Consider the following 24,677-nt stretch of genomic DNA (forward strand, 5'->3'; position numbering starts at 1 on the left):
TCTTATTTCTCTTAGAAATAAGATATTATTTTATTTCTTTTAGTTTTAAAGGAAAACTATAGTCATGATATGTTTGTTTTAAAAAATAATAGATTATTTGGTTACCCAAACTATTCTGTTTATTAATATATAGAACCATATATGCATAATCAAATTTTATTTTACTGTAATGGAAGTAGAAGAATATTTCTGTGAGGACAAAGCATCTTGGTTTACAAGCATAAGGTAATTTAATGAAGCTTTTATAATTTGATATTATAGTTGTTCTGCTTGAATGCAGACAATTGTTTTAAGTTTTCTTACTTGTCACCATTTGAATTTTTCCAAATTTGCATTCTTTTCTATTTCTAGCCTAAATTATACAAAAGAAATTGAAGTTCTATAATACATAAATATATTAGAGGTACATATTTGAATTTGAATTATAGGTACATTTATTTGAATGACTATTTTATCTTTTAACCTAAAAATACTTAACTCCTAAAGAACCAATTATTTTAAAAAATTATAAAAATATATTTCAAGTTTCATCTTTTGGCCTTGCTGCTCTAATGTGCAACGTCCAAGTTGATTTGTTCAGAAAAAAATGAGTTGAAGTAGGAAATATTAAATATATGAATTTATGTAAAGCAAAATAAGTTATTTACTATAAAAATTGAATAGGTTCAATATCTGAAAATATCATAGGCATTGATTGAGAGTATCATGCAATTAATACAAACTAAAAACTATAACTAAACAGATGTATACTTGTGTTCACCTTTATACATAGATATGTTTGAAGAATTTTCAAAAAAAATTCTACTTAGGGCAATCTTTATGACACATATCACAGTTACTGAATAAAAATGATGTAGTTACACCTTGAAAACTGAGTGATGCTGTGCACAGCTACAGCCCCGCTTAAAGGGCACTGGCTGTACTTAGTTTTTCATTGATAAGACTCAGGGTCACTTGGATGAGGGTGGGGAGAAGGGAAACATTTTTTTCTAAAGACAGTGCTGATATTTGGAGATCAAGTTCTATTGAGTATTTTTATATTAACATAGTGGGTTAGCTGGCAACTAACACAGAGTGATTGATTCAGAATAAAGCACTAAACATTAGAGCGGGCCCTGGCTGCTGGCAAAGCATCAGCTCAAGAAAATACTCACATGTAAGTATTTGAAGCCAAGAAGCTTTCTCTTTTATGTGATTTAATCTTTTGCCACTATCATAAAGAGTTTTAGATGAACAATGTTCATATTATCTTTTAAAAATACAAATTGAAATGTGGCTGAGATACATAAAATCTAATAAGAGAAAACATATCTCGAACCTAGGAAAACATAATAGAAACTGAGACAGTGTTAAGTGATGTAGTTAGGAAACTTAGGTTGTGGTTGTTAAGGTTTTGTTAGATTTCATACTGTCTGCTAATTTAATTCTCCATAATTTATTTAGAACTTCTCATATTCCTCCCATGTGCTTTTATATTTAAGGATGCATGAATTAGGTATAAAATCTAAAAATGTAATATCAAAGACAAGACTTGAAGTTGTACTGTCTGGCCTTGTGGCTGACACTTTGAAACACTAAAGTATTTTTTCACAGAGTGAGCTGAAGGGCCTACCCAGGATTCATGATTCTTAGTCTCCTATAGCATGAGGAGGTGTTGTTTGGAATTAGAATTGTATGCTGTCATTGATTGTTTCCTATGAGTTCCCTATGAGTTCCTGAATATCATTTTCTTTCTAAAAACTGATAAGTAGCAGCAAAATTTGGTTTAAACTGACGGTATATTTTAATAGAACAACCTATTGGGTCAGCTGATACAGTAAAAACATTGAAATGAATTTTCTTAAAACGATACCTCTAAAAGAGAAACAAAACATAGGAATCAAAATGTAGTTGCTTATCAAGAAATACAAAAGTGATCATGGGTGAAACTATATCGACAGCTATCTCTGCTATCTTTATCTTTGAAACAAGAGACTGGGTTTCTGTAATCATGCTTCAGTCCTCTACAAACATGCTACCGAGATAACAGGCAGACACACAGAAAAACCCTTACTATTGTAGGTGATGTTGAAGCCACGTCCTGACATGGAGTGGTCAGCTTGAAATTCCAGTCGCAGGATGTGGCTGTTACTTGTAAGGTGAGAGGGCACCTCAGCCCCGGTAAAGGTTCCCAGAATGGGGGAATCAGGGGAGTCACCATCTTTAACAGCAAGGAAGTCAAATTGGGATTCCAGATCGAAGTCATTGAATGAAAGGTGGATGCGGCTCCCTGGGTCGGAGATTATGGTCCAGATGCAATTTAAATTATTTCCGTAGCCTTCTGGATAATCAGGGGAAAGGACGGTGCCCATTGGTGCAGTGAAGTTAGACAGGCAGGGAACTGGTAAATATAAATAAATAAAATGATAAGTATTCAAACAGTAAATATCAGAAAGCAGTATCTGGACTTACGTTTTTGGTAGTCTGCAAATATAGCGATCAATAAGCAACTGAGAACACAACAACTAATTTAAGTTATCCTATAACAAGAAAGAAAAAGCTACAATTTTTAATTTAAAATGATTTTTCTTTATTGAATAGTGAATTAAGGGTTCTGCGCAAGGTTCACATTGTTAATGCACACACCCCAACTTCATTTTACATATGAACAAAAACAGCTAGTACTTCTCATGAATGTAAGGCTTTAGGCTTGGCTGTGCACAAATTCATAATTTAAATAAAAGCCACATGATATTTTGTTTGTTTTTGTACTTTTAGACAGGGCCGTTTGGTGGTTCATGACTGCTCAGCCCCAAAATAATCACAGAGAAACTATACTAATTAAATCACTGCTTGGCCTATTAGCTCTAGTTTCTTATTGACTAACTCTTACATATAAATTTAACCCATCTCTATTAATCTGTATATCGCTACGTGGTAGTGGCCTACCGGGTAAAGTTCCAGCATCTGTCTCCAGTGGGGCTACATGGCTTTTCTTGACATGCCTCCTTTCTCCAAACATTCAGTTAAGTTTTCCCCACTCCATCAGGCCAAACCAGTTTCTTTATTAACCAATGGTATTCACATCATACAGATGGGACTCCCACATCAATCTAGAACTCACTACCAGGCTGGAAAAATCCTTTCTGTTATTGTTGTTACCTCAGCATTCCAACACGGGGACTTTGGGCAGACACACCTAAGCTATTGGTGAAACAGTATTGCAAATATGGTTTTTGTGTGATCATTTTGGTGCTGAGCAGCCGGGACCAAACAAGTGGCCTCCCACAACAAGCAACTGCTTATAGTTCCTCAGTTAGGAGTGGGACCTTGTGAGTTTCTGGATTGTTCATGCTAGTATTTGGGCTGGACTGATCTTGGGCAGGTTTAGTTTGTAACCACAGTTTCTGTGAATTCAAGTGTATAACAGCCAAGCCCTGTCCACAGGAGAGAACCTCACAGAGCTGCTCCCTATTCTCTGAACCATCCATTCTTTCAACCCTATCTCTTGATATCTTAATTTGTTCCAATTTCTTGCCATTTCCATACCTGGAGCACATGAACTACTGTACTCTCTCCTCTTGTACTCTACTGAATCCTGAGACCTTTAATTATACAATTATTAAAGCAAAAGAGAGCTAAATAAGAAAAAAAAACTATGTGGTTTTGGGTTTTTTTATTTTTATTTTTTTACTATAAAGCTTTTTCATTTGGGGCTGAGGTATGGCTCAAAAGCAAACTCTTGTCTAACACAGCCAAGCCCAGGGATTCTTTCTCTTTCACTGCATTTTTTTCTTTTCTTGTTGGTATGATTTATCACATAGGTTTTCCAGTATGAAAGATCATTCATTAAAATATTTTAAATAATTCTAAGCTGCACGAAGAAGCATGAACAGATTTTTTTTTTTTGATTTTTCGAGACAGGGTTTCTCTGTAGTTTTTGGTGCCTGTCCTGGAACTAGCTCTTGTAGACCAGGCTGGCCTCGAACTCACAGGGATTCGCCTGCCTCTGCCTCCCGAGTGCTGGGATTAAAGGCGTGCGCCACCACCACCCGGCTATGAACAGATTTTTTATGCAAAAAAGTAAACATTTTTAAAAAAATAATACTTTCTTATAATATAATGATGACTATTTACTTGAACAAAAGTGCTTCAATAGATGATACTCATGCTTGTTTTAATTAAGCTAAAAATTGAGTGTGTTTTGAAAAGTATGTTTTTGTAATCCTAGCATTTTATATAAAATAAACATTAATGTATTTTATGCTGTGAACTATGCCTTATTTTGAATGCCTCCATGAAAAAAATAAGGAATTATAAATAGAATAGAGGCCTTGAATATTTTAAATAGTTTGATTACAAATAAACATGCATTATCCTATGAAAGTAAATGGGCTTATTAAAATTAGCAGTGATGTCTAATTTCCATAAGAACTGTGTCTCATATATATATAGTATAAAAGGCCAACTTGTTCAAACACATGAAATAAATATATTTGCAATTACCAAATAAACTATGTTAACTTTATTTAAATCTGCAATGAAATTTATAATTTGGCATAAGCACCCATGTTAAAAATAGTATCACAAAGTACTACTCACTCAAAAATAATTACTTGGTTCCAGCTCTTTGCAATTAATTACAAAAGCAATTATATGCAAGGACTTGGTAACATATGCCATCCAGAAGAGAAGCATTTGGTACTCACAGATACAGATGGGTATATTTGCAGACCATTGGTTATTCTCTTGACAAACAATGGATTTCTCTCCAATTAATTCAAACCCAAACTGGCATTCAAACCTTAAAACATCACGATTAGAAAAACCATCGCCTTCTCTAATTCCATATAAAGGGGTGCCAGGATCGCCACAACTCTCTTTCTCAATTTCTGTAAAATACAAGAAATAATTTAAGTTTCGACATTATAGGTACATGATCCCTACACTACAATCGTGCTCAACGTACACTTTCAATGTAATGATACTTCAGAGTGGAAGGATGGGTTTAATTTTTAATCTTAGTTTTATTTCTGTTCTGTCACTCTTTTGAATTGACTTGATGGTTTGCTTTGGGAGCCAAATGGTGCATTGCTTTCATTTACCTAGGTGGAGTCTGAAGATATTATAACCAATTAGGACAGCAGAGGACAAGTACTTTAACAGAAGACCACGACAACATGTAGATGTTCTGTGCGTCTTACAGATAAACATATACACCCACAAATATACCTACATGTATTTCTTCCCAATCCCTAAATTTTTCCTATTTTTGTATATTATGCTGAAAGTTATGATCAGAGAATGAAGATATATTACCTTCCTTTAATCTCTTTTGTAATTAAACAAAATCTAATATCAAGAATGATCTTTTAGATAATTTTTTTGTTGACTTAACTGTGCAAACTACAAGAATAATCTGCTTGAAAGCAAGAATTCATTTACACTGTAATTTTCTCAGATATATTACTTGAAACCATGTTTATCAGAAAATTTAAATGAGGTTGGAAAAAAGAAATATTTCAAAATGAAATGCAAGCTTTTGAATCATATTCAAAGATATTCCAAATTGCAAATGTGAAGGTCTGATTGCTAACAGCAAATCACTGTGGTGGTTGTAATCACTAGAGGTTGCCATTAAACATAACAAACATTAATTTTTAAAAATTAATTCTCATTTTCATATGAATTCTAACTTATAAAATGTATATGTATAGATTTATATAAAAATATATGCACAACAAATGCCTTCTCTGATATCTTTCAACAGCTAAATACATAAAGTAATATTAAATGAGAATTAACAAAGATAATTACAGCAAAGTTTTATACTAAGCACACTGAACATCTTTTTAAAATAATTTGATACACTTGCAGTAGACTGGCTTAGTTTCCCTATGCCAGAAACAGGGAACCCGATGATTTCCTCCGGCCTCTACAGGCACCAGGAACACTTGTGGCACTCATATATATACAATAAAACACTAACAACTATAAAATAATATATTCTTAAAAAGTAGAAAGAAAGTCTCCCATTCACTAGGATGACTTTTTGTCTTAATGTCAGGGTCCTTTGTTTTACAGAAGCTTCTTAGTTTCAGGAGGTCCCATTTATTCATTGTTGCTCTTATTGACTGTGCTCCTGGGGTTATACGTAGGATGTGGTCTCCTGTGCTCATGTGTTGCAGTCTACTTCCCACTTTCTCTTCTATCAGGTTCAGTGTGGTCAGATTTATATTGAGGGCTTTGATCCATTTGGACTTGATCATTGTGCATAGTGATAGATATGGATCTATTTTCATTCTTCTACAGGTTGACATCCAGTTATGCCAGCACCATTTGTTGAAGATGCTTTCTTTCTTCCATTGTATACTTTTAGCTTCTTTGTCAAAAATCAGGTGTTCATAGGTGTATGGGTTAATATCCGGGTCTTCGATTCTATTCCATTGGTCAACATCTCTTTTTTTATGCCAATACCAAGCAGTTTTCATTACTGTAGCTCTGTAATAGAGTTTGAAGTGAGGGATGGTATGCCTCCGGAAGTTCCTTTATTATATAGGATTGTTTTGGCTATCCTGGGGAGAAGACCTTCACCAACGCCAATCAGACAAAGGTCTGATCTCCAAAATATATAAAGAGTTCAAGAAACTGGACATGAAAATTCTAATTAACCCAATTTAAAAAATGGGGTACTGAACTGAAAAGAGAATTCTCATCAGACAAAGTTCAAATGGCCAAAAGACACTTAAGGTCTTGTTCAACCTCCCTAGAGATCAGGGAAATGCAAATCAAAACAACTTTGAGATACCATCTTACACCTGTCAGAATGGCTAAAATAAAAAAAACACCAATGATAGTCTATGCTGAAGAGGATGTGGAGTAATGGGAACACTCATCCATTGCTGGTAAAAATGCAAACTTGTGCAACCACTTTGGAAATCAGTGTGACAGTTTCTCAGGAAACTGTCTACCTCAGGATCCAGCAATATCACTCTAGGGAATATACCCAAGAGATGCCCAATCATACTACAAAAGCATTTGTTCAACTATGTTCATACTAGCATTATTTGTAATAGCCAGAACCTGAAAACAACCTAGATGCCCCTCAATGGAAGAATGGATAAAGAGAGTATGGAATACATACACATTAGAGTACTACTCAGTGGTAAAAAACAATGACATCTTGAATTTTGCATGCAAATGGGTGGAAATAGAAAACACTATCCTGAGTGAGATAACCCAGACTCAAAAAAATGAATAACGTATGTACTCACTCATTAGTAGACTCTAGCCATAAACAAAGGACATTAAGCCTATAGTTTGCAATCCTGGAGAAGCCAAATAACAAGGTGAACCCAAAGAAAAATATACATAGATCCTCCTGGAAATTGGAAGGAAACGAGTTTGCCGGGCAAAAATTGGGAGCATAGAGGTGGGGGTAGTGTTGTGGGTGGGAAAAGGGGAGAGGGGGAGAGAGAAGGGAGAAAGGAAACACAGGAGAGAGCTTGGAAGAGTGGGTGGGTGGAGATGGAAGAAAGGCGAATATAGGAGCAGGGAAGAAGATATCTACATTAAGGGAGCCATTTTAGGTTTGACAAGAGACTTGGCTCTTGAGGGGATCCTAGGTGTCCATGGGGATGCCCCTAGCTAGGTCTTTGGGCAGCAGAGCCGAGGGTGCCTGAACTGGTCTTGTCCCACTATCACACAGATGTTTATCTCGAATATCACCATAGAATATTCATCTGACTGTGGATGGAGATAGAGACAGAGACCCTCATCAGAGCAAGGGACTGAGTTCCCAAGGTCCAGTTGAAGAGCAGAAGGAGGGAGAAGATGAGCAAGAAAGTCAGGACCCAGAGTGATTGGTCCACCCACTGAGACAGTGTGCCTGATCTAATGGGAGCTCACCCAATCTAGCTGAACTGGGACTGAATGAGCATGCGATCAAACAGGACTCTCTGAATGTGACTGACAATGGGGGCTGACTGAGAAGCCATTGATAAAGGCACTGGCACTTGTTTCTACTGTGTGTACTGGCTTTTTGGGACCCTAGTCTATTTGGATGCAAAGATTCCTAGGCCTGGATGTAGGGGGCAGGGCCTTGGACTTCCCACAGGGCAGGGTTCCCTGCCCTCTCTTAAGGAGGGAAGGGGAGGGAGTAGGGTGAGTTGGGGAGCAGGAGGGCGATGGGAGGAGGGGGAGGAAATGTAAAGTTTTGAATGGAAAAAATAAAATAAAAACAAAAACAAAAATATGTAGAAAAATTTAAATATTTTAAATTTAATAAGGTATATCATTTCCTGCCATGAATCATTCACACATTCATTTATTACTTATTATTTTTAAATCTACCAGCCTTTTATGAATGTTTCCTTTGCTTTTTCTCCCTGATTTTATGGATATAAAATATGTAGTAGTAGTAACATTAGAACCTATGAAATTATAAAAATATTTCCCACAAAATGTCTTGTTTTCTACTGGTGCCGTACCATACTTTGAGTTTTATCATGCTGTCTCGCTCAAAACTTTCTTTTAAGCCAAACTCATCTAGAGTTGTTCTTGAAAACCTTAAGTCCTCAGCATAATCCACAAGGGCTTATTCTTCCTCCAATCACTACACCCACAGAAGACTTTTACACCCTGTTTGACCTATATCCATATGTCATCACCACGTATTATTATTCTTCCTGTTGGTATTCATTTTTGATATCAAAGAAAGAAGTTAGTGATTTTGCGACTCTTCTATTTCCAGCAGGAGAAAATGGATCTTTGAGTATCAGAAATTTGTGAAAACACTGATTCTACTACAGCTTTGAGATATCAATCAAGAACTAATTTAATTACATGAGAAGTTGTTTATATGTGGAACTGATTTTATTTTAATTTTAGGGCTGACAATAGCAGCTTATCTATGTCAGAGATATGATGTTATCAAGTTAGTGGGATGACAGAACTGTTACTGGGTTTTTACATATCATGATTATAAATATCTGTCAAAGTATCTTCTATTTCTTTCTGGGTGTGACACACATCTCAGCAACTGGGAGGCCAAGTAAGATTAGCTGATGGTTTTCAGGGGTTACCAAGCAAGTTTGAGGTCAGCCACAACTACATATGGCACCATCACAAACTTAAAAAAAAAAAAAAACGAAAAATCTTAGTATTATTTATTTGTAGTTACTAGCCTAGTTATCATTTCACACAGTTACAATATTTTACGATTATATCAGCCTACTCAAAGGATTCACTTAACAAGCTTTGATAGTTTTGAAACAATTCTATTGTTTTAGTTAAGTACAGTTATCTTTCATTTACAATTCCACCTTTGTTTATTTTAGATTGTTTCTGTTTCTACTTTCTTGAGCTAATATTGTTAAGTCTTACTACTCATTTAGAAGCATTTCTAGCTTTTGTAGTTTCTTAAAAAGCAAATAAATTGTCTCTCAATTTTCTTCTCCATACTATTTTGAATAAAAAGTATTTTGCTCATTTCTAAATACTCTCCTGTTTCTATTCTGAATTTTGTACATATAATTTTGGTCTTTAATACTTTTATTGGTATGTTTTCTAATTCGTGGAACTTTTATTTCTTTTTTTTCATTCTTTGAGAGTACCGTATAATCATTTTGATTATATTCACGCCATCACACAACTCTTCCCATTTTGTGTCCCCATTCCCCACACCCAACTTATTTTGAATCCCTTAAGACCAATTTTTATTGTCCAAACATTTTTTTGAATGTTTGTGCTTTTCTACTAGGGAGTGGTTGACTTCCCACTGTATCCCAATGGATACATTCTTCAAGAAAACTTTCTCCCCATCTCCCAGTAGCTAACAATGGCTAATAGATCAATATCTACATATGAAATTCTCGGCCCACGACCCATTTATGCTAGAATTAGATCTGGCTCCATGTGTGAAGGTTTTATACATGCTGTCCAAGCCACTGAAAGTTCATATGTCTCAGTGGCCTGCTCTATTCAGAAGATATTATTTGCTTGTAGACATCCAAATCCTCTGACTTCCACACTTGTTTCTACTTTTGCAAAATGATCCTTGATCTTTGGGAAAGATGGTCTTGCATATATGTTCCTGTTAGGTATGAGCATCTTGCAGCTTCTTATTCTCCACACCTTGACCAGTTACTGTGTTAATCATGACTTACTACAAATATTTTAGATTAGGGTTGGAACATGCATCGTTCTATGGGTAAAAGACTTTGTCATTAAGAAACCAAATACTACTCTGTCTGCTTAGTAATATAACAGTAATTGTTTCATACCAGGGCTCTGGCTTCTATAGCCATGAAGCAGTCACCCTATAACAGTTCCAGTTTGCACTTCGTTTTGTTCAGTGGCTCTTACGTCCCAACCTAAAGAGGGAGCTGACTCCCGTGATACGACTATACTAACATAGCTTGAAAGGCTGCTGGCTGGGTCTAACCAATGTTTACTTTTCTCCTCAGGTAGCATGAATAGAAATTTCTAGACGAAATTTTGTATGAAACCTACAGTTCTCTATAAGCTTGATTCTGCCATGTTCTAAGATGCAATTATGTGATGTCTTTACAATAATGTAGACGTTTGGGACAGTCACAAAGAACAATGGCAATAGCAAGCAATGTTTGGGCTTCTAGTTCTACTCTGTCTAAAAATTTTATGTGGTGTATTTATGTCAGGAAAACATTGGATGAATCAATGACACACATTCAGTTCAATTTTTATTTCATTGTAGTCAAATTTATTAATGAGCTTAGATATTTTTGCATGGTTATATTTATAAATTCCAAAATAAAGTTAGCAATGTTCTAAAATGAATGTATATGTTAGTGTATTATCCAAAGGTCAGGATAAGTTTATTTCACATTATTTAAAAGATTATTCTATTTCTCTTTGAAAATTTTATCATGACAAGTAGTATTCAAAAGGTTGACGATACATTAGTGAACAATGTTTCTTTCTCTCTGGAAGTCACCATCCCCATTTATGAGCACACAACATAATATTATTTATAAATACACGACATAATACTATGATGAGAAAGGTTGACCAGAAAACAAGCATAAAGAAATGCTTGTGATGAGGGATGGTGATAAAGATGGGCAAAACTTTGCCATTCTTACACCTTTTCATGGAGATGGTTTATTTGAGAAATGTAGTTCATTCTTCATCTGAAAATATACCTAGAACTAACTCAAAGTCCCATGGGAACGGTCAATTGGACGGCTGGTGATAAGCTCTCAATGACATAGTCAACTCTCATTAAGCCCCATTTCCAATACTTCCTATATTACCATATTAGGAACGAAGATTCCTGTATATGAATCCCTTTAGAAATAATCCATATTCAAACTATATAGAATCTGTAGTACCTCAAACTGAAATCCTGGAGAACTGTATATATTTGAAAGCTATAACTATACCTCATGTGTAAAAATAGTCCAAGTTTTAATAGTAAATGTGCTTCAGATCCTATAAGCCTTGATCTATGTATCTATGTACCTATGTATTTATCTATGTATCCATCTATGTATCTATGTATCTATCTATGTATCTATGTATCCATGTATCTATCTATCTATCTATCTATCTATCTATCTATCTATCTATCTATCTATCTATCTATTTATTATGATATATATAGTGTGTGTGTACATATTTGTGCGTATATATATATATTCACATATGCATATATTTATCTTTTTAATTTAGACATCTGTCTCCTTTTATGAAATGCATACAATGTTTTCATCTTTAAAATTTAATTGCCAAAAAAAAATTCAATTGCCTATATGGATGTTTCAAAAAGTAAGTTATTAGGCACTGTGTATTCATTTATAAAATAACATTTTATAATATTTGATTGTCTATAAATGAAGGGTTAACATGCAAAGGACATGAGGTTATCGTTCAATTAGCACTCACGAAATGGCGTATTTGTAAAGTTATACGGAACATATATAGAAATCATATAATGATCATATTCTAGTTATGTCTTTTGATTAATCTAAGCCCTTCCATAGCTTTGTGGTTGAAGAATATGTTTGTTAAATACTTCTTTTAATTCATCTTTTATCCTATGATTTTTTTTTCCTCTATGGTGAGAATGAAGACTAATTCACAAGGACAACATAATTGCAAGCATATTGTGCTATAGAACTTTCCGGGAACAGAGATGTGGAACTTATCATGACTTAGGTATGGAGGTCTAAAAGAGAGTACCATGTGGTACTTCTGATCCCTTTTCTCTGCCTGTTCTCTAGGTATGGTCATGTCTATTATAAAAGCCAGGGTTATTTTCAACAGCCATCTCTATATAGTTGGTCTCTGACCATCAGATGGAATAAGTACAACATTTCATGAGATTCCCTAAGCTCTGAACATGCTTAACTAGTTTACTAGTTTCCCTTTAGTTGCTGTGCTAAAAACAATAAGTAAATCAACTTGAGGATGATAGGGTTTACTTCATCTTCCAACCCTCACATCACCATTACATCAATGTGGGAAGTTACTCTAATTTGCTTTATGTTACAGAAATATAGACCAGGAGCAAAAGGAATATGAGGATTAAAATAAGCGTATTAAATTTTTCAGGATGCAGCTCATCATCAAGGAAAGCCAGGCCTGGAGTTCAAGAAAGGATTATGGAGGCAGGATCTGAAGAAGAACCATCAAAGAATGATGCTTGTGCTTTGTTCTCCACGACTAGTTCAGAACACTTTCTTATACAACCCAGGGCCAGTTGTCCAGGAGAGACACCATTGACAGTGGGCTGTGCATTCCTACATCATTCTCTAATTAAGAAAATGTCCTGTGTTATACCCATATGCCAATCTGATGAAGGTAACCATTGAAGTTCTTCCTTCCCAAGTGAATCCAGTTTGTGTCAACATGACAAAAACAAAAAACAAAACAAACAAAAAACAAAACAAACAAACAAACCTCACAGACATGCCCATAGAACAGTATGATGGAGGTGGTTTTCCATATGAGGTTCCCTCCCGCACGTATGTCAAGTTTACAGAGCCATCACACTTTATATCAACATGCTACTGGTTTCATTCAGGATATATATTACCTATGAATGTAATTTACCAGAGAAAAATCAGTTCAACACAGGAAGTTACGCTCCCAAAGCTTCTAGATTTTATTATTTCATAATAGTTTCATCTGTCAGAGTGTAAAACAAGACTGGGATTTCCTTAACAAATGGTGGCTCCACTAGGAGTCACGGAACTATCTCTAAGTCCTTTACTACTAAATTGGGAAGGAACAAGGCGTGTATCCAATCCCCATAAAAAGAGGCAATAATCACAGAGTGTACCTATTTTTCTTCCTTTTCTTCAACATTTTGAAAGCAGAGAAATAAGCAGAATGAGAAAGATGAAATAAGGGAGGATGAGAGGTCAGAGGCAATAATATAATTAAATTGTATTATAACATAAGCAGAGCACTCTGAATGCAGCATAGTGGGAGCAAAGACAGAAATATAGGTTTAAAGGGCAGAGGCTAAAATTCGTGGAAATGGCTCTTTCCAATACATTTTTTACTTTTAGTCACCAGCTTAACTTTGATCCTTGATGCCTAAAGTAATGTACTCTAGTTTTAAATTCCATCAGATTTCCTACCAAAGAGCAACAGCTGGCCTTAGAGTGACATAGAACCACACAGTGATCCAACTCTAACTTGACAACAGTTCACACGGTAATTCAAATATTTCACAGAGAAGCCATGTAGGTTAAAAGAAAGTGATCTGTAAAAGTTGCAGTTTTGCTGATTCTTAGCATTAAAAAGTCTCCCGGGAATCTCATTACCTCAGCAACTGGCTTGCGAACTTTAGAAATAGAGAACCACGCAGCTAGAAAAGACCTTGTGAGTTAAACCGGGTCCTCAGACAAATGAGACTACATTCAACATTTAAAGAGATAAAGAGAAGAAAATCCATAACTGCCTGGGGAAAAGTAGCAAGGAATATGTGTGCAATAACAAAAGCACAAAATGTTTTACAATTTTGATGAAAACGTCAGCAATTTAAAATCCTTCAGATTCGGTACAAAAGCTCAGTAAAATAGTATGAAGGTGGCAAATTTAGTCTCAGACCAGGCTTGCAATTTTCAAAGAGGTGGTATAGAACACAGCCAGCAGTGCAAAACACATACTCTTTTGACCTGAAGTGATCATAGGATTAAAATGATGCTCACATTTAAGGATATTTCACTTTACTGTTATTAATTATCTATGTTTGGCAGACTTTGCCTCTCTTTTACTACAACAATAGCAATATGATTGAGTAGTATGGCTACAAATAGCAATAAGATGTTGTTTACTTAATTGACTATGTAGGAATAATTTGAATATTTTCACTTAAGGAAAATAATGAATGTTCATTGCATACATATGTATATTAATTTTATCTTCTGATACCTTCATCAAAACAGCATTTGATAATTCATAAAGATTTAAATATATGTGTGTATGTATGTAAGTATATATATATATATGTGGTAAACTAATTTAAATGGAATTCATTTTTATTTATCTACATTATATTACTTAATAAATTATTAATTAATACTTGTTTTGTAGGCTAATCTATCCCATAAAACGATCTGCATTTTGCTGTTTAGAGTTGAAGTGGCAAATTTAGAGGTCTTTTGAGCTCTGTTCATGAACATCTGTGAGGAGCTTTTACTCATTCACATGTTTATTGTATTGGGATTTGAGTTACACAGTACTTGGTTTCAACTCATTGATATTCAGACTTTCTTCTGAAGTTGATATTTCCTCAGGTTTTTCTTACGAGACTTTGATCAAGACTTTAAGTTCACCCTGTCCTTTCTCAGAACACATTGAAGTCTAAGAAGGCAGGACTAGTGTTATTATATCTAAGAATCTGTTCTTTGTAACTAGGTGAAAGTAAACAACTTGCAATCATAAAAAATAAATTATTATTATTGATATATTTCATGAAACTTGACAATGACCTGAATGAAATGCACCATGATGTGATCACTCCAAAATTAAGAAGTTATGCTCTAACCTTAATTTACCAACCATTAAATTTATTTCACATATTTCATGAGCAAAACAATTTAGTGTGATCTGTTGGTAATAAATTTCAAGAAAAGAAAAACAAAAACATATAGTGCATGGTCTCTAGTAGAGAGTATCTAAACTCTACAGTTATCACTTTAATATGTAACTAACTCATTTCATTTTTGTATTTACTGCACACCTACTCTGCGTGAGAAATTGTGCTTGAGGCTGTTGCCACAGACAAGATTAGTTTCATTTAATATCTCAGTATATACAACTCTGATGAATTGATTATTTTGAGTCATGGAGAAAAAGCAGCTGTAGAACATCTTAGTGCCTTTTCCACTTAAAAACAGGTCATAATGATGACTCAGCAGAAAAGAGGACTTTACTGCAACATCATGTGTACCAGAATTTGCACCTAGAACCCACAGAATGTGCTTGGTACTACAGAGCCAAGAGGAATTGATGTATTTTTCTTGCATACAAGTCTTGCACGTATATATGTATACACATAAGGCACATACAAAACAAGTAAATATGTAAGAGAATTTAAATAATTAAATAGTAAGGGAGCAAAAAAATGAAAATCAATATAATTTAGCAGGAACTAAAATTTGATTGATTTGTGTGATTATGTTAGAAGTTATATGGTTATAATTTGTGTTATTTTAGATAAAAGGCACACTTTTATAAAAGAAATGATATTATGAAATAAAGTGGCAAAGCTGGAAAAAGATCAGATCACACACTAAAGTTATTCGAAAGGTCTGATAAAGCTGAAGATGTGGGTGTGAAGATACGAGGTGACTGATGTACACAATGTAGGGACTTTGAGGATTCTGAGCAGACAGTAGCTGCTGCAGAAGCACTCCAGAAGAATGCACCAAACCAACCACACATATCAACAATATCAAACGCAAGCCTCATGTGGATTGAAATCAACATGGTATGGAGTCAATTAAAGAGACATGACCCTGCTTTCTTAGGAGCTTACAGTCCAATGACCGCCAGTCACATGAAAGAATCAGGGAACACTCCTTTTATAAGGAGTCACCAAATGCCATTGTTCACCTGCAACCTCACTTAACCTATCCATTTTTAAAACATTTTCCTCTGAAGTACCTTGAGTGAAAGAACAAAGTGAAATATAGATTTTTGTCTAAATCTCTGTAGCTACCTGTTTAAAAGAGTTTGCAAGCAAGAGTAGATCAATATTTTCTGAACTATAATAGCAATCAAAGTAAATGGATTTTTCTTTCGAAAGAATGATTCCTGCTAGCAGCCCAACAGCTGCCATCAAAAACTTCAAAACACTACTGCTCTTACTGTATCTACTAGATGGTAAAAGGACGTATAATTATTTGAGGGCATAGCTTTGTATGTCTATAAAGCAGGGAAGGAAAATCAGCAAGTCTTATGAATATAAAAGACCACATGGAGAAAATTCCGAGCGGAACAAATGAACTGGATATGCCCTTGGCTTTAAATATCAACTTGTTTAAAGGGTACTAGCTGTAATGGAATTAAGTTCTGGGTCTACCTACACAATTTTGGCAGTTAAATAAACAGTCATTGGGTTCCATATGTGCTTACATACTGGACAGATTACATATTTGCTCAAGGAAATAGTATTTTGCTGTGATAGGACATTCTGGTCAACTGAATCTTGATAGAAAAGGGTTTCTTTTCCTTAATAGGCTATAGTCCATTATCAGAAAAGCCTTGTTTACTCAATTAGTAGCATCCCCCACTACTTTTCAGACAACTTTCTTATACTACAACCCAGAACAATCTTCCCAGGGATGACAACGCATACAGTGAGCTGGTGCCTCCCACATCAATCATTAATCAAAACAATGAATGCTTCTACAAACATTCTCACTATACAATTTGATGTGGGCAATTCTTAAATTGAAGTTCATCATCTAGGCATCTTTAGTTCATATTAAATTGGTGAATCTCACCAGCATACATTTTTAGAAAGTATTTTTAATATTTATTTACTTTTTTATTTTTAAAACAATCTTATTACAATACTATTCCTAGTTCCCTCTCTCTCCTGTCCTCCCGCTCCAACCAGCCCATCCCCCATCCACTCCTCAGAAAGGGTGAGGACCACCATGAGGAGTCAAAAATGTCTGTCATATCACTTGAGACAGGACCAAGGTCCTCTGCCCTCTATCTAGGCTGAATAAGGTATCCCTTCATGAGGAATGAAGTTAATAGCCAGTTAAAGAACTAGGGATTTTGAGAAAGGTTTAGATTTGATTTTAACAGTGGTGAAGAAGACAGAGAAAAGAAGTAAGCTAGCCATATGAGTTTATTGAGTTTATTAAGAGAGTGTGAATGGCCACATTGTGGCAGAACCATGGGTGTCTCCATACCCACTATGAAATGTCAGTGGATGATGGTTTCCCTACAGCTAAGTTGTAGACAGAATTTTCTGCTCTGCCTGGTACTATAGCTGTTCAGTCCCAAAGAAACACACAGAAGCTTGTATTAATTATAAACTCTTTGACGTATAAGTTCAAAAGCAGCTATTCACAAGCTTGTGGCAGTGTGACCAGAATTTTGAAGCAAGACTCAACTATAAAAGGAAACTCTGTCTCTATTTAAACATAAAGAATGCAGGAGAACTCTTGCTCAGTTATATTTCTTCCTTAGCATCAACAATGCCTTTTGGTTCATAAAAAGCATAATTTATATGTGGTTAATGTAACCATGGCTTAGCATTTCTAATGTTATGTCATAACACGTAGTGACCATTACAGAAAATGTCAGAAGACAATGCTTAATTCTGTGAGAATGTTATAAGCAACACACTCTCAACTTTTCCATTCATTACAACAATGCTGACCTAGCTCCTGAATTGTCCAGTGTCCCACTAACAACATGAGTTTTCTGTTGAGCAGTGATTGGTCACCTGTTTTCTAAAGCTTACTTGACCACAGAGTCATTTGTTCACAGTTCCTTTTCCCTTGTTCCATGTGAGATCCCTGACAGCAGTTATTAAGTTCTGACTAGGAATTACTGGGAAGAAGAGGCATGATTAATAGACGAAGACTTTAGAATAACGACTTGGTTTTTTTTTTTCCCAAAAACAGGCACTCAGTTTAATTAAAAACATGATTTAAAAGTGATAGTTAAGAATCAAGAAGACTGTTTTGTTAAATTCTAGCTCTTTTGAAATTTATGCGATCATTCATATTTCTTCTTAGGCAATACATTTTTTTCTTGACCTACTACTTACTGTTGTTAATGCATATGTGTGTATGGGGGGCGAATTATGCTTAATATGAGAGAAAACCTTTGCTTACCATTTAAATTTTTCTCTTGGAAATAAGTCTCCTTTCAGGTCCCTTTAGGCTAAACTTTCACTACAGGTAGAATTTGTTCTAAACAGAATGATAAAAATTGTGATTACTTACGTTTAATCAGTCAAAACTGAATGTATCTGCTAGTTATATTTTGGAGAAATTTATCCTTAGCATTATTGGGATGGAACACATTCTTATTTTTTAAGATTTCATAATAAAATAGATATGTCAAGACAAGTAAGGGATGAAAAATTTCAAATTTAACATTTATTCTCCATTAAAAATAATATCAAACTATACTTAAAAACTAATAGAGTTCCCTGAAAATGACAGCATCATGTAATCAATCACCCAGTCCCTAGTCTTCAGTGCTTCTGGCTTGTTATAATCCAGAGAAAAGAGCACCAAGAATTCAGGGAAAGCCTGGACAAAGGAAGAGTTAATCACTCTGATAGTATGTTGGTGATGATATATATCCTCATCCATTTATACATATAAGTGTTCTCTAAATAACAAAAGCAATGCTTGCCCCAGAAACTGCTGGCACCAAAACATATAGAAAGATTTCAAGGAATTATTTTTTATTCATCTAATCTTATCAACTAAATCTTAAATCTCCCTCATGGCAATACTCTTAGAATGAACAGCACAAGTGTTATTGCCTAGGAAACAGAGTCCTCAAACATTTGAAACAACAAAGCTTTCTTAAATTTCCACTATAGGGCCTCCCTCTGGAGTTTCCAAAGAACATTCCCTATTAGCAACGTGAGCAATGTCCATGTGTGACACTCATGCATAAATTCCCTTGCAATGTTGAGAAGAAGCAGTTCAGAGGGTGAAATTGAAGGAGATTCAAAGATATAACTTTGCATTATCATTTAGTCAACTAGGGACAAGTCAACTTCCTTGCAGGTTTGGATGAAATGTAAGCCAAAACTTACTTGTAAAACCAGCTTGAAGATTGACCATTATTGTACATCTCCCTAGCTTCAAGAGTGAATTTTGATTAGTCTAATTAATCACAATAATCGTATTCCAATTACAAATGATTGGCTTAGGATTGGCTAGGCTTAATGCAATGTGGGCCAATAACCTGCACTGAGAGCTTTATCATGAAAGCTTAGTGTTTTGTTATAAGGTTTCTATGGATCTGCTTTCTGTTCTGGGACTTCTGCCATTGTCTAATTCAAAAGAGGAGAGAGACCCACCCAATATGTCTAAATTATGACCACTGTAGAGCCATAATGTTAGCACAAGAGTCTAACATCATAATTAACAATGGCAGAGTTGTAATTTTACAGAAGAATGGACATTTTAGTAGTGTTTTCACAGCCATAGTAACTAATACTAGTCTTTGTAAATGCCAATGGGCTAACATTAGAAGCCTGAACCAGGTAAATGGTAAAGGGTTTTCATGACACTTGCCAATCTCATATATTTGCTAATAAAAACTGCTAAACAGGAGAATTAAAAACTTCAGGAAACCCAAATACGGAATACATAAGCATTCAAAGTATAGAGCCTCACGCGAGTACCCAGTGAGTGACTAAGTGTAGGAAAATATATTCAGTGGGGAAAATGTAGGTGTAGTTGTACTAGACCAATGGATTGTTGGATCCTTGAACATAAACCATTTCAAAATGCTTTTTCATTCCTGTATCTGGCACCCAGCAAAATGGGAAGTACCCAATATGTTATTTTCTCTCTGTTTTCATGAATCATAAGGGAAATCAGAGGTAGGGAAATTGGAAGTCAAAACTAGACCTCATTAAAAACCTAGCCTGTACTAATTAGTTACAGCTGGACTCTTCCCAATCAGACTGATTTGGATTAGGAGACTGTTTCTGATTTGACTTTCTCAGAGCTCTCATAAACAAACTACAACTTTCAGAACAGTTTTGTCTTGTTCTTTAAAATATGTATTTACATCTTCTCTACCTATGAGATTCCTAATAAGGGTTTCTCACACAACCATTAGCTACTGATGATCTCTGGAGTCCTGAGAGTTTGGTACTCAAGAACTCAAATATAAAATAGAGAGAGAAAATTAAAAGGAAGAAACAAATGATTAACTATGCAACTTCCCTGAAAGGAGACAAAAGAGAGAAAAAGAATGCAAAGAATGGTGGTAATTGAACTTATCTGAACTTTGTTGTCCTGCAAGTGCGATTTTGAGATCAGATGAAGTTGAGTGAGAATGTGCAATTTTTGGCAGATTTTTCATAATTTGCTGACATCATACGTATCAGAAGGAAGAATTGACTGGAAATGTGTAGACTATTTCTGTTTCCAGTATTATGCATTAGTATTATATTCCTCAGATATTTGCAAGGTTAGAGCTTGGAGCTCAGCATGAGGAACAATGAAGGATGGCGTCCGAAGTGAGGATTGGCAGTGAAATGTGATCTAGATAATAACACAAAAACGACCAATATAAACACCTCATGAGTTGTTTAAATAAAGGGGGCTGCAATCTTATTTCTATTAGTCAGTTGTGGTCTTTGTTAATCCCTTCTTGCTGTTTTAAAAAATTATCTGAAGAAAAATAAAAACGAGGAACTATTCATTGCAATTTCTGTTTTCAGCAGTTTCAATTAATAGTTACTTGGCTCTCTTGCTTCTGCTTTGTGTGTGTGAGATTGGGGAGAAAAAATGCCATAGCAGGAAGCATTTTTTGAAGCAGTGTATCTTAAAGTTTGGCAGGTAGCAAATGAAACTAAGAATAAATATCTAGGGGATGTGGCGGTGGCACATACCTTTAATCCCAGAATTTGGGGGGCATGGGCTGGAGAATCTCTGTGAGTTTGAGGCCAGCCTGGTCTACAGAGTTATTTGAAGGACAGGCTTCAAAGATACACAGAGAAACTCTGTCTCAAATTTTAAAAGAAAGGAGAAGAATAAATGAATGGAGATACGATACACCCTTAAAAACATACCATTCCTCACAGTGACCAGCTAATTCTCAGAAGGCCCCACCTCTTAATGAACTGTTGAGTTATGTACTCACCAATGTAATCATTTATTTATGAAGCTAATGTCTTTTAGATCAAACAGACCTTTCATTATATTTTTTGGTTGATTATAAAGTCTTTAATACATGAATCCCAAGGATATCAAAAGTACAAGATTAAAAAATCTTTTAAGTGACTTTGTTTTCTGTAAATAGTTTTTTCTTTTTTCCTCCTTCTCTTTTTTCCCCTTCTCTTTTCCTCTTAGTTTTAGCAATGAAAATCCTTGATTCCCTTCCTCTTAAACAGTGTTTAAGATAAGTTCAGATGAATTAATGAAATTTTGAGACTGTTCCAATAGGGGAAGGTGGATCTTAACTCCTTAGTGGATATCTGTTACTGTTATTTCCATGACTCATGGAATGCTCTTCCTTGACATCTCCTTCTACCAGTGACTGGTATATGTGTGTGTGTGTGTGTGTGTGTGTGTGTGTGTGTGTGTGTGTGAGAGAGAGAGAGAGAGAGAGAGAGAGAGAGAACTTTTTGGGGAAATTAAAAATCTCATGACATTGACTCTCTCCTTATCAATAAGTTTCCTTTCATTGTTGAGTTCCTGTTGATTTCTGAATCTTTTAAAGGTTTGTTCATTCATTTGGGCGGGAAGGATTTACTTTACTTTCACAATATGCCAGGATTTTCAAATATTAAACAAGATTAATCTTTCACCCACTTCATACTGAATCCAAAGCAGGCTTCAATTGCATCGAGCACTCTTCATCGCACAATACTTGAGATGGGATGCAGAACCTGACTTTTTGTGAGTATTTAGAGAACACAGTGTAGGAAGAATAGGAATGAATGGTCCTTCTTCAGGCTTGTAGTTATGCTACCCCCTTCTTTCCTTTGCTTTCTCGCTCTTCACATAGTAAGTTTGTACAGCTAAAATGTATGAAAAAGACAACTTGCCTGTACCCAAAAGAAAAAAACCTCTGATACGAGTCCTATAGTCCTAGTAGTTTTAATAGGAAGTACAAAATTTTGGGCACTAATTTTTCAACTTGACATATGGATTCACTGTCCTAGGATAAGAGCCATAAATGGCAATGCAAAGAAAAAAATTTTCATAATAAAAGATTTCTTTCCATATTGCCATTTTTTTTCTTTTTTCACTTTGAAAATTCCTGTTCATCTTTTAGGACATATCTAAGGTGTCACATCCTCGGTTAGTTTTTACTAAGCCCCTTTGTTAGCAAATTCAAGGCGTGTTGTAAATTTTAGAAGCACGTGATTTCTTGTGTGCTTTTTCTTCTGTTGTTAACCTTGTGTAATACTGAACATGTTTCTCTATTCTTTTGCCCTATTACCTAAGATAGAGGCAGAAGCACAACAATCACATGATAAGTTCTTAAAGGGAAATTGGATCTTTGTGTAAGGTTTAGAATTACTATTCTCTGTTTAAATGAGTCAAAGATGGATACCTTTCAGTGGAGCAGAAAATATTTTGTTTGAAATCATTCCAAATTAATTAATCAAGGACATGTTTTACAAATTGAAATTAAAGACACGGAACATCAAATTGACTTAGGATAACATCAAACTTTACATTGGGTGGAGAATAATAGACAGAATCACTATAACAGAAAAATTCTATGAATCTCTACTTTCTGTAGCAGGGTGACAAGAATTCTGTGTACGCTGTATATGTTTTCTGGAAAGGCAAGTTAGAATTTCAAGTAGAAAGGTCAGTGACTTAACAGGACTCCAAAGGTGAATGAAACAATGTGAGTGAGCAGATGTGTCCTCAGATTATGCTTCTGCCTGTGAGCACCATAAACTGAGCACCATATCACAGATATTTATCAATTTCTGGAGAATGAGACATTCCACAACTAGACACTCTGTTCCACTGCCTTTAAGAGGTTAGGATTAGGATTAGGGTAAGGCTCCAAGTATTTGCCTTCATGATGATGAATCATAAAGATGAATAAGAAGATGTGGGGAGAAGGGAGAGAAATAAAAGTGAAGAGAAAAGATAGAGATAGCATGTGCTCTATTCCCATAAATTAAGCATCTCTTGAAGGACTGTCATTTCTCCAAATATTGACAAATTAACTAGAGTATAAACATCTACACTTTGAGAGGGACCAACTCAGCCCATAGTAGCAGATAACAAGACTCAAACAGCAGCCATTGTTAATGAGGAGTTAACTACTAGCTGGGCACCAGCACGTGGAATATGCATAGAGAAGAGTTACTCAAAAATCACCATTTAAATTAGCTTAATATCCATTCCAGTTTTCCTGTAGAAAAATAAATTAGCAACTACTGAGACACCATTGTTTTCCTTGTGGGAGAGCGGCAGTCATCAGGCACATCGAGGTTAATTGGAAAACTTAGAGACATAGAAGCCATCTAAATTGTTTTCCCGGAGAGTCTGTCCATAAAATGTAACTCTGGCCCTGAGAGATGCTGACGCTACACTCCACCGTCCAGCTTAGCTTTCAAAAGCAACTAATACTTCATGAACGTCTTTACTGACATTTACAGCTTAATGCCTTTCCTCATTTCCAAGTTGCTTTTGTTTTCTTAAGGCTTTAAAATGTTTCCTTAGTTAATTTGAATTAGGATTTATACATCTGTCAATTTCAACATCCCAATAAATCAATTTAAAAGTTTTTCCAGATATAATAGGTAGAGAATTTATTTTATTTTTAGCTGAATCCTGACTGATGGAAGAGGTAACAAGATGGAAACTCAAGTAAATTACTTGGTTTAGTGTAGGTATTCTGTTCAATTTATAGTCCTAAAAGTATTAAAATCTGTTCTAAAACATGTCAAGTGTCATATTGTCCACTCATTTATAATAAGTCATATTTTACACATACATACATGTATGTGTTTATAAATTCATTTTAAAGACTTTTAGATCTATGTGGATTCTACATTAAAATAAGAAATTCATCTCTATCCACATACAGAGCTTGGGTCCAGCTGAGGACATTTACCATGGTGTTGACTACACAGCTCAGATGATGTAGTAGTTTGAATAGGAATTTTCCATGGGTTCATGTGTTTGACTTCTTGGCAAATATGGAGTGGTACTGTTAGGAGTTGTGGCATTGTTAGAGTACCTGTAGACTTGTTGGAGGAAGTATGTCACCATGGGGGGCAAGATTTGAGGTCTCAGATGTTCAAATTAGATCTAGTGTGGCAGTCTCCTTCTGAAGTTTTCAGACCATGATATATAATTTTCATCTGCTTTAACAGCACCATGCAGTCTGCCATCTTCTGTCATGAAGATAATGGACTAAACCTCTGAAACTCTAAGCCAGCATCAACTAAATGTTTTCTTTATAAGAGTTGCTGTGGTCATAGTTTCTCTTCACATCAGTAA

General features: G+C 35.2%; 1 protein-coding gene across 1 annotated transcript in view; it reads right to left on the reverse strand.

The window, feature by feature from the left end:
• Csmd3 (CUB and Sushi multiple domains 3) overlaps positions 1-24,677 on the reverse strand; it is a 1,053,984-nt gene that overhangs the window by 405,193 nt on the left and 624,114 nt on the right. The window contains exons 14-15 of the mRNA XM_087898772.1: positions 4,689-4,871; positions 2,054-2,380 (exon numbers count right to left, since the gene is read on the reverse strand). Coding sequence (XP_087754898.1) covers positions 2,054-2,380; positions 4,689-4,871 — 510 coding nt within the window. The remainder of the gene's footprint in view (positions 1-2,053; positions 2,381-4,688; positions 4,872-24,677) is intronic.

The sequence above is a fragment of the Myodes glareolus genome, chromosome 19 (assembly GCF_982192425.1).
Source record: "Myodes glareolus chromosome 19, mMyoGla1.1, whole genome shotgun sequence".
In the NCBI taxonomy this organism is placed as follows: domain Eukaryota; kingdom Metazoa; phylum Chordata; class Mammalia; order Rodentia; family Cricetidae; genus Myodes; species Myodes glareolus.